This window comes from Coturnix japonica, chromosome 6 (genome assembly GCF_001577835.2).
Source record: "Coturnix japonica isolate 7356 chromosome 6, Coturnix japonica 2.1, whole genome shotgun sequence".
In the NCBI taxonomy this organism is placed as follows: Eukaryota; Metazoa; Chordata; class Aves; order Galliformes; family Phasianidae; genus Coturnix; species Coturnix japonica.
Window position 1 is genome coordinate 2092052 of NC_029521.1, and position 11262 is coordinate 2103313.

The window sequence follows — 11262 nt, forward strand, 5'->3', positions numbered from 1 at the left end:
ACTTGGGATGCAAAATAAATATTTCATTAGGAGTTGAATCCAAAGATCATTTGTATTGGAAGGGACCAGAGTAGCACCTGAAACCCTGTAAGACATTTCTTTTCCTTGCTTCTTTCTAATGCATGTAACTGACTTGGCCAATCAGCTTTTGCTTTGTTGGGGTTTTTATCTTAAAAAGGAAAGGAAACATAATGAGAAGATCTGGATCAAATTCAGATTTGGTGTGCATAATACAGCAGCCCTATTGCTGTATGAATTCACTTCCTCTGCTTTGGAGGTTGGGTTGGTTCTACAGTCTGAATACAGATAAAACACAGTGTTTGTAAATCAACAATTGCTGGGGTTATTAGGATGGCTGTTCCAAAAGTAATGTCTATTTCTTTTATATTGACCCAGGACATCAAAGGCGGATGCTGGTGGTATGTCAGTAGATATTGTACCTTCTCACCAGGGTGACATGTTGTTTCAGTGTGATGGGTGGCAGCAGAGGGGCAGTCTGACAGAATAGCATCTGACATGGAAGTGTGGATAAGGCAAAGGTGAGGAATTGAATTCCTCCACGTGGAAAAAGATGTCATTCATTGACATTCATTGATGCTTTCTAAACATTTATGGAGACATAACAGGGGACGTAAGCAGAGTAAGGCAGTGGGCTGGTATGTTTCAGCAGTGGCAACTGTGATATGAAAGACAAGTCACGTTCTGGATGGCCATGCAGGTATCTATGAGCATAGCATGCAGGATCTTGTTCATTGCTGGCAAAAATACATAGCTAACGCTGGTGACTATGGTGAAAATAGTGGTTTTTAGCTGAGAATTTGCTCCATCAAATTGTGTGATTGTTCTTTTTGCTATTGCATCTATGGGAATAAATAGGGGGTATTACATTCAGAGCAATCCAGGTACTGCTCCTTTGAAATTTGCTTTCTGCACAGTGAAACTGCCTCACAGAATTACTATCTGTGTAGACAGCTTCTCAGCTCTAAGTAACTAAGAAGGTAAAGTGGGTTAATACAACAGTGAAAAATCACTACTCTTTTTGGCACTGGATTTACTCTGTTGAATTCACTGACTCACAAAATTGAGTTCACTGACTGCAAGTCTGGTATTTGTTATAAGAACTAGTAATTTTATTGTCTTGCTCGAAGTACATTGTAATCAAAGGGTGAGTTATTTGATGTGAGTGCAAAGCAGTAAAAAGAGATAAAATGGTAGGTGTGAAATGCATAGAGTATCCTTGGTATCTAAGCGAAAGGAAGATGCTAGTTGTCTTTTAACCCAGGCTCAACATGTGTTGAGTGGAAATTAGAAATGACAAATGGACATGAGAACAAAGAAGAGCAGGCATGTAATGAAAGTGTTTATGATCTAAAGAAATCAAGGTGTTGTGTGTTTTTTTTTGTTGTTCTTTCTTAAATGCTTTCATTTTCTAAGGCTCTGACTATGGGTTTGTTGAAGCTGGTGATATTTCATTGGAATACCTCTGGAATCACTGGATAGTGGTTACAGCTTTAATGATGATTACATTTTAACCAGCCAAAATAGGGCTTAGGTATTCTATCTTATGTATCCATTGATTAGAATACAAATCAATCTCCAGCAAGACCACAATTAACTGGAAATCCTCTGTTCTTTAAAAATACATGAATTGAATCTCACAGAATGACTTGAATCAAAGAATGTCTAGGGTTGTAAGGGACCTCGAGGGTCATCAAGCTCCAGCCTACATTTCTGCCATGAATGAACCCTGTGATATAGGATTTTAGGTTACGTAATGTTTTGTGATGAAACTGGACACTGTCTTCAGTTCCACCTTAATTCATCCTCATGTTGATGCTTGATCTCAGAGAAGCTATGACCCTGAGGAAATTCCCTCTATCTATAAAGAACATTTAGAAGAAAACTCTGAATCGTACAATAAATTTTTTTCCTTTACATAATTCACAGGATCCTTATACCAAAACATGTAAATATTGAACCCAGTCGGAGAAGAGAGGTAGTAATCTTGAGTTTTAATGCTGATCGTTCAAAGTTATGACTATCATCTTTAAGGGCAGAACATGCACTAATGCTTGCAGGTAGAGGGGCTGGCTTTTACTTGGATAACACCTTCGTGAGTCATCAGGAGCTGGACTCAGCCAGGAAAATGCATGCAAATCTGAAGTTGCACATACGGGGCAGGAGCAGAATGATGTCTGCACGTTTTTCTGCTCTTCAAGGAGTAATATGTGGTCAAGTGCACCAATGGGGGCTGCTGTTTTTGAAGGTTCCTCTTCTAGCCTTGTCTAACATTCTAAGTTACTCGTTATGAAGCTCCCCCATGATGTTGACTTAACCTCTCCACGTCTGCCATTTTGGGCTATTTCTTTCAGATTTGTTAGATTGGACCTTTTTATTCTGCTTATACTGTGGAGGTACAACAAGCAAACCTTTTGCTGGATGGGCAGAGAAGTGTAGAACTCCTAAGAGTGAGAGCTCTGCCAGCAGGGGGTTTGATAACAACAGCACCTAAGCAGTTAGACAGGGCCTGGTTGTGCAGAATTAATGAGCTTAAAAGAGAATGAGAATCTCAGAGAATCAGATTATTGCTAAGAGTTTTGGAGGAATGATGTCCAGTGCCAACCCAAAGAGGTGAGATTCTTGGACACAAGTGCATTTTAGTTCTGATGAATTATGTCAAACTTTGCAGCTCTGAATATCTAATTTCCCTGTTCACAGAATGTGTTTCATTGCTTTAAAAAAAGATCAGACAGAAGCTGCCTCTGAGTCAACTGTCTAACAAGGCAATATTTCTGAGCTTTCTTAATTGTGAGTGCACACACACTAGAATTCATCAGCTCTAACATTCATGTGTGCAGGGAGTGACCTCCACTGTGAATTGCTCTGGGTTGGGAGCTTGTTATTTTACTAGGGGGAGAAAAATAAGCCATAAGATTTTCTCCATTATCATTCTTTAAGCTACTGTGATGCGAACTGACATTCAGTGTAAGGAGATGGGATGTAAGATCTGTGGTTCCAAAGTGGATTTTAGGAAAGCCAGAGAATCTTCTGGTTTATGTATTCTGGTGTCATTCATCAGTGAGAATTTTAATAACCTCTCACTATTTCTTGGCTTTGGAGCCTTTCAGAAGAATTACAGTTATAGAAGAATTACAGTTACATTTGGTGTTTGCTGTTCAACTGTCACATCTACTGTTAATCTAAGAGTAGGTGTATATAGTTCTATGGATAACATCATTGTAAAAAAAGTCCAGCATCCAGGACTGCTGAATGTTGCCTGCTGCTGGAAGAGAGGGAAAACTATTCCCAGATAATGACCGTTGTCACCTCTCTTAGATATTTACTTAAGATTTGGATAAATCAGTCTTGATAGTTTCTTTCTCCACTGACCAGAGAGAGTGCACAGCCAGATTCAACAGATGCTCAACTTTCACATGCATTTGTTAGAAAAGGTAGAATATATCTGAGAGTTGCCAAAAGCTAAGGAGGTATATCATTCCTATTGGTACATGATGGATATGAAGAAAGAGACGAATCACAAAATCAGATGTAATGCAATTTATGTGATGAAGAACAGAGAATAAAGTGAGCGCTGTTTACATGGAGTAACACTTAAAAGTACACAGCCACAAGGTCAAACTGCATCTGCTGCTTTCCTTGTAACGTCCATCTGAATGATTACAAGCACTGAGATATCCTCCTGCCAGAAAAATTCAGCAGTGAGGCTGCACATTCAGTCTTATGTTTGCTGTAAGGTTCACTCCCAGCAAAGAAAGGCAATGATGGTGAGGAGGAAGAGGGGCAAGAAGATGAAGAAGAGAAAGCTGGGATTGCTGCTGCTAACCTTTCATAAGGAGTGTCCTGGCCTCTGCCCACTCTGTTCTTCCGTCAGTCGTCAGCAAGCCAATTGGAGGCAGCATTTCATCTTCATTCTCTGCCATTCTGGAGATCTTTTGTAACTGAGTGAACAGATCTCCCTCACTGAGACGACGGAAATTAATGACAACGTCCAAAACAAAAAACTGCAAAAAAGAAGTCAGAACAGTCACAGATGAGTTGGATCATTACTGGTCTGACATTTTGCCTTCACTAGGTATCCTTAATGTGCTGAAGTCCTGCCTAGAGAACCAGGCCTGAGGACCACAGAGAACAAAACCATTAGTTCTCAGCACTGCTGGGCTTTGACAACAGTGGCTGTAGGGGACTTGCACAACTGTGTTGGATTCAAAACATTTGCTATATGAATAAACCAGAAAGCATCTGAGGAGATAAAACCACAAAGTACATCAATAATTTGCATGTTGTTATTTGTTTAAAAAGAGCCTGAAGAACTTCCTATTGAGGTGAAGGACAGGACTTCCTGAGAAAAGGTGAGCATTTAGCCCTTTGAATAAAGGGGGCCTGCAGGCAAAGTATGCTCCAGCACTACACACTGGCTGAGTTTTATGCTGCTCTGCCCAGGCAATGTACTCTGCAGCCAAGGGGTTTTAGTGTTTGCGGCAGACTCAGATTTCTAACACTTCAGTATTTCTGCCTGCTCCTGTGCTAACTTCTGCAGGCATAGCTTAGTCCCCCCTGCATGGGCAGGAGGTATGTATGTCATTCATTGTGTGCCAAGACTTGACTGTCAAAAGAAGAGTGTTTCCAGTAAATGCATTCTAATAAGATTTTCTTCCTCTGTGGTTTCTTCTGTTTAATAAACATTTTTGTTTCAGGGAGAAAGCAAATGAATTCTGCCACGTTCCTCTTTTCTGCATCACCGTGCTTGGAACATAACGTGAGCTAAAGACAAAAATGCTGCAGAAGCATCTTTTGGAAACATTGACAGTGAGTGTTTGGTAAGGAGAGAGCTCATACATAGCACGCTAATCGTGTTTCTGAGCAGTAATTAGATTAAGCTCTTCTTGAGTGAATTTAAAGAAAGTAAGAAATATAGAAAGGCATTAAAAGAGAACACCCATTTACCTGATTGTTACAAGCAACAATGATGTGCTCTGGTTCTGGCATTACACAGCTTTTCTGGGCCACAAGGGTGTCTTTGGTATGTCCTGGAAGACGATAGGAAGAAAAGAGTCCATAGTATTGCTTCATACAGAGAGGCTGACCAGACAGCTGTCCACGAGCAAAATCAACAGGTAAAGCATGGCTGGAGAGAGAGGAGGAGGAAAACAAAGCCAGAGAAAAAGAGGGGAGAGGGGGGAGAGAGAGAGACAGAAAGGAAAAGAAATCTAATCTGTCCTTTGTTCTGTTACAATTAGATCAGGTATAACACAAATTGAATAATAAAACGAGATTACAGTGTAAGGGAAATAGATGAATTCCTATACCAAAGTTAAATACATCATTCCTGGCAGCCTCATGCATATTCATTAAGCGGTTGCATTATCATTTGTTGTTGTAATGGAAAAAATAGCAGGTCAGGAGCAGCTTTGCAATGGAAGCCTCCCAAGAAGGGACCCCGGAAACTTGCCCAGACAGAAGCCAGCAGAAACAGAATGGCTGGAAACAAATGTAGCACCTTAAAAAGTAAAAGCACCGATGAAGTTCAGCACGAATGGCAGCAGCCCTGCACTGAGCATGCGAGAGAAGGTATCTCTTCAGTCCCCAGGTCCACACCTGATGAACAGAAGCAGCTGGGGCAATGCAGAGGTCACATCTGTTTTCCAGAGAGCCTCACTTATGTGCTGACCATTACTCACATCTATGGGGAAATAAATGCTGAAAAGCCATTCCCTTTTTAATGGTAAGTATGTGGAAACCACGCTTCCTAAAAGGCTTCTTTAGTGGCAAGAAAAAAACAAAGTGTTATCACAATTATGGTTATGGACTGTAAAATATTCCACTGACACTGCATCAAGAAATAATGGTTCTGCCACTCAGGAGAGGCTGCAGAAACCACAGGGGGAAGAAAACGTTGTGATGGAGAGGTTTTCCCTCGGCAAGAAGGCAAAGATTCAGGCCTGCCAGAGAGGGACCAGAGCAAAGCATACGAGGCCAGGCTGGATGTGGCATTGGGCAGCCTGGTTTGGTGGTTGGATACCCTGTAGGTGGCAGGGTATTGAAACCAGATGATCATTGTGGTCCTTTTCAACCCAGGCCATTCTATGATTCTACGAAAGCAGAACACTAGGAGGGTTGTGGTCAAGCAGTGTCACATCTCATGCTATTTTATCTTGTTTGGCAGCCCTTTGGAACTTCAGTTCCTGGCTGTTGAAGTCTCTGTATCGCTCAACTTCCTTGAAAAGTTGCTTAATTTTTTTGTTTCTCATCAGAAAAAATCAGGTATATTAGTGTTTCCCGTTTTGTATAATGCAGAAATCTCCTATTTAACACATTATTTAGCATGAGGACTGAAGGGTTTTAAAAAGCATCTATAATAATCAAAAATAGTGAATTAGTGTGGTAGATTTAGATTAGACAATCTGTATTTGCAACAGTTAAGAAAGGGATTATTGATGTTAACTGATGAGACTGAAAAATCTTATGTTGATCTAGATGTGTAAGATCTTGTGGCTGTCTAATGGAGCAAGTTAGGCTTTCTTTGAAAGACTTTATCCTGACAAGTGCATGGAATATCTGCACAGTTAAGATTAAACACCCGGGTTTGGAACTGTGTGCTTTTACATGTGGGATGACCCAAGAGAAGCCACCAGTAGACTCACTGATGTATGTCTTTAACAGCAAGAAGTAGTTAAAAATGTTACAACTGTGGTATCCTCATAATTGTACATGAGGGCTGATGAGCAACTGTTACTAACAACATGAGGAGACTCTAGTGAGAGCTTAAATGATTATTGATCTAAGGGAAGCAAATCTGATCGCAGCAGTCTTTGGCTCTTGAGTAGTAGGACCTGAATAATAAGAATGTAAATTATTCTTTGGTTGAGCTAAGTGGCTTTTCAGATGCTGTTACATAAAGATGCAACCAAGTACATTAATATGCAATAGTACCTCATTACACATCAGCAGTGGTCTATGCGGTTCCATTGCGTATCTTGGACAAGTTCACAACTTCAGTAAGTGCCTCTTCCACATTCTCTGAATAGCTGCCAGACTTCTAAAGTGAGAAATCAAACAACCCTTTCCCCTTCTTTTGTTCTTTTTCTAATTCATAGAAGATAGGAACTATGCTGTTTAAATGTAGATTTTTGTTTTCCTCATCCAAATAAGCATTGGTTATAGAATATCACGTAGGCCTGTTGTATTTCCAGCCAGAAAAATGATCCTTTCTCCACTTACAGTGCAGTGCCTGTTGTAGTTGGCTCTGTGCTATTTCTCCTCTTCAGGAGGCAGTGAGCTTGGAACACACGAAGTGAGGATGAAAAACATAACCTACTGTCACAAGCTCTCACTGCTGCTGTGAGGTACCTCATGACTTAAAATATAAGGGTTTTCCTCCTGTGTTTATACACAGAAAGCATCAATAGAATATAGAACTTTGTTATTTTTGTCACCTACTGAAGCAAATGGTCTGTGGTGAGGCACTCACTAGTTATGTTAGGTGGGTTGTCTGTGTCCTATGGGCTGCACTGCACAAGCGATGACAGCCAAGCATCAAAAAGCATCTTTCCCCAAGCAGTAATAAAGTAGTAAGCACATAAAGAATCCCTGAAGCAGCCATGCCAGAGCCCCGGCCCCTCCAAATTTTGGTGAGGCGTGATGCCGCCTGATTTTGGGCATGTTAGAGCACCCTTAAATCAGAAGCCCTGTAGATACTCAAACTGCAGCTCCCCTTCCAAGCTACTTACCTGTCTAGTAAAGCTTTATAGTCTTGCACACCGGAAATAAGATTGGCAGCAAACCTGCAAGTAACAGATAGAACTGCCATCAGTCTTTTGTCATTCCGTGATGCTGGACTGTTTCTGCAGGACAGAGGAGAGCCTGAATGATTGATGACGCAGCATGAGGAAGAAAGTCTTCTGGCTTGGCAAGAGAAGCCCCTTGCCTACAGCCAAAACCTAAATGAATTAATGTCAAGAGAAATATGAAATCCTAGCGATGGTCCCTTCAAATGGTTAAATTACCAGAGTAGGAAGCCTGGAAGCATTTATTTAGAGAATGGGAACAGAGGCTGAATATCTAATAGAATCCTTAATGTGGGTTTCGATATCTATACTCATAAGCTGTCCAATTTATTAGAGTACTTCCTCTCCTAAGGAGATATTCTTTCTGCGGTGCTGTAGACAGGTGTATTATTTCCTGACGCTGCCGTTTGTGCTGTGTCTGAATGGGCAGCTCTGAGAAAAATATTTCCTCATTAAAGCATGTGCATTAGAAAATGCGAAGCAGAAGTTTTTAGAAAGCTGTGCGCACAATAAATTTGGTCAGTAATGAATGGAAGCATTTATAGTTGTGTTTAAAGTAAAGAGATACACTGGCTGTCTCTGCAAAATGTGAAAATAACAAATCGTCTTCAGGGTGCTGGCTGTTTTATAAAGGCATAAATTCATACGCAGTTAATTCTTTCAGTAATGAGCAGCTAGAGAGTGCTAAAAGCAAAGAGGAACACTGCACTATATGAAAATGGATTTGATCTGGTTTACTGCTTAAAAGGAGAAAATCTTTCAGTGAAAGCTGAAGAATGGAATCCTGTTCTGTGGGTGCCTGGAGAGGTATATTGTGTGCTTGGCTACTTGGCTACCTTTTCCCTTTGGAAATGACTCTCATTTCAGTTCAAAGGAGAAAAGTCAAGTCAGGAAAGATGGGCTCGAGGGAAGCCGTGCTCCTGGGGAGGAATGACTTCTGAACTCTTGTTCTTAGATCTCCTGTGTTTCTGGTGCCCTTTTGGACACCTGGCAGAGACAACTTAATGGCAGAGTTTCAAGTTGCAAGGTGGGTAGGTATTGTAGCAATGGCATGTTAGAGATTGCTTTCCTTTATATGTGTCAGAAATCAGTATTTCTTGTTCTTACCCAGAAATGGTTTATTTGAATTATACAATGAAACACTTAGCAAATATTTATTTAGAATGATTATAAATGCTTTTTCTTTTTTTCCTTCTCCTTTTTTCTTTTTTTTTTCCTGGCAACAAACATAACAGTGATGACACATTTATTTCTGGATCTCAGTATGAGCAAACCAATTCTACAGGGAAATCATTTCGTGGTTACAGCCCTTATTTTTTTAATGAAAGTCGATTGTCTCTTTGCAAAAGCTGTGTATTTTAAATGCTCATTCACTTAGCAAAAGCTGCAAGTCTTAGTGCATTACCTTAGCTGGTCATTTACATCCTTGAAATTCTGACGAGCGAAGATAATTGCTGGGCTGGAGTTGACTGGAAGAGCCAAACGGTTGTTGAGGTACATGTCATCCAGCCAGTAGTTAAACACCTGAGGGAGGAAAAGAGACACACAGCCTTAAAGCTGGCAGTGGGCTGTAGAGAGGCAGTCAGGGTGGGGGTGCTTGGTGCCCCCAGTGTCAGGCATGGGCTTTGATTAATGGAGCCACTGAGCATTTTCAGCCTGGGCTCTGTGACCTCAGCTCAGCTGAAATCAGCCGCAATTCCATAATCCCATTTTTCAATCAATGGCAATTTACAGTGTGTTCCATTAAAGAGCTCCTTATTGTGGTGGTTTAGGTATGTTGTTTGCTTCTCTCTACATGAAAAATGCATTTGAGTACAACGTTATAACTCCTGAATAGTGACTGGGATTAATTTAAGAGGCAGACAGAATTTGACTTGGCTGTAGTATTCATCCAGGTTTGTCAGTAATACCAAGCTGCTCTGCTGTTAGCTATCAGATAAGCATCCTGATGCAGGACAGAGTTGAAAAGAGAATTTTGGTGATCCTAATGGCTCGGCCCTGCAGATGCTGGCATGTGAACAGGGCCTCTGGAGGATTCCCTCTATGTCTGTTGACACAAATGCAATTACTGCTGCTTGATCCAGACAGACATACGTCTTAAACAATTTATATTAAAAACAAATGTATGTTCACAGCCTGCCTTTATGTTTGAGAAGGGTTTAAAGAATCGTTGTTTGGAAAATGGGGGATTTCCTAAAGAAAAAGATGAAATGGTCTGTCAGATTTTAGTGGGCACATTTTGCATACAGTAACTATACATAACAATGAAATTATGCAAAAATAATTACAGATGCATGCATCGGTTGGAAAAGTTTTCCTCTGAGATATTTCATTGCTGTTAGAACAGATGCTTCCCCCACAGTCTCTGGAGTCTTCAGGAGAACAGACCAGAGCTGTACTCCTGGCAAGTCAAATTCTAAGTGAAAACCCCTGTGATTCTGTGATTAAGAATCAGATGTTTAATTTTACTAAGTAGTATTAAGGGTTGAGATGTTTCAGAAAATATTTATATGTCTTTCCTCTGTAAGTTCTGTGCTGTTGGTGGTTAAATAACCAGCTTTCTCTTTGTGTTAACAGGAATGCTATTTAAGAAACAGTTAGTTTAGCTTGAAAATGGTGAAGTCTTGTGATCTGAATAAGAATGAAATTGGGCAGTATCTAGTGAAGCCCTCATAATGTGGTAACAACTAGAAGAGATATTAAGCTCTGCTTTTAAACTAGAAACACTGCGAGCACTGTAGCTTTTAATTCTGACTACAGAAACACGTGGTTAGGTTTTCTAGGGGGAACACAGCTGATGAGGTAAGGGAAAACAACACTTCACTAACACAGCAGCAAGTATACAGGATGTCACCGAATCCATGAAGCCACCGAGTGTCTCTTCCTTGCTAGAATGGAAGGTCTTGAATAAAAAAATGTTGCTTTTATATATATTCTTACATGGTAAATGCAAGCAGGACCAACTGTGATTTTGTGGAATGACAGAATCTCCTTTATCTATGGCTTGTTTAATTTTCCTGTCTTGCAAAGAAGACCTAGACATTCTTAAAGGCTGGGGTCTTGGCTTTGCCTATGAGCTAAAAAACATGTCTGTATATGTTCTACAAATAAAATACTTCAGAGTACCTACATATAGTACACTGTGACAATGAATGTCAAACAGTAGTCTTGCTTAAAAGGGTAATTCCTATCCTGAAGTACTGCATTCTGGAATAGTTTGAGTGGAATAGGCTATGGCTAGATGGATTTAACAAGGTACTTTTTATATTGCTGTATCAGAGTTCATTTTTCATATGACTAAGAAACTCTGAATCTTGTTACTGGAGAGAAAAGCTAGCAACATCCAAAAAAGTATGTAATACAAACCTTAGATTAGATAATAGGAGGAAGTTTTTCACAGAGGGTGGTGAGGCACTGGAACAGGTTGCCCAAGGAGGCTGTGGATGCCCCATCCCTG

At 40.4% G+C, this 11262-nt stretch overlaps 1 protein-coding gene across 1 annotated transcript in view; it reads right to left on the reverse strand.

Moving 5' to 3' along the window:
* Positions 1–11262, reverse strand: part of CHAT (choline O-acetyltransferase) — a 32795-nt gene that overhangs the window by 16490 nt on the left and 5043 nt on the right. Inside the window, exons 4-7 of the mRNA XM_015866066.2 lie at positions 9211–9329; positions 7749–7802; positions 4966–5146; positions 3845–4022 (exon numbers count right to left, since the gene is read on the reverse strand). Coding sequence (XP_015721552.1) covers positions 3845–4022; positions 4966–5146; positions 7749–7802; positions 9211–9329 — 532 coding nt within the window. The remainder of the gene's footprint in view (positions 1–3844; positions 4023–4965; positions 5147–7748; positions 7803–9210; positions 9330–11262) is intronic.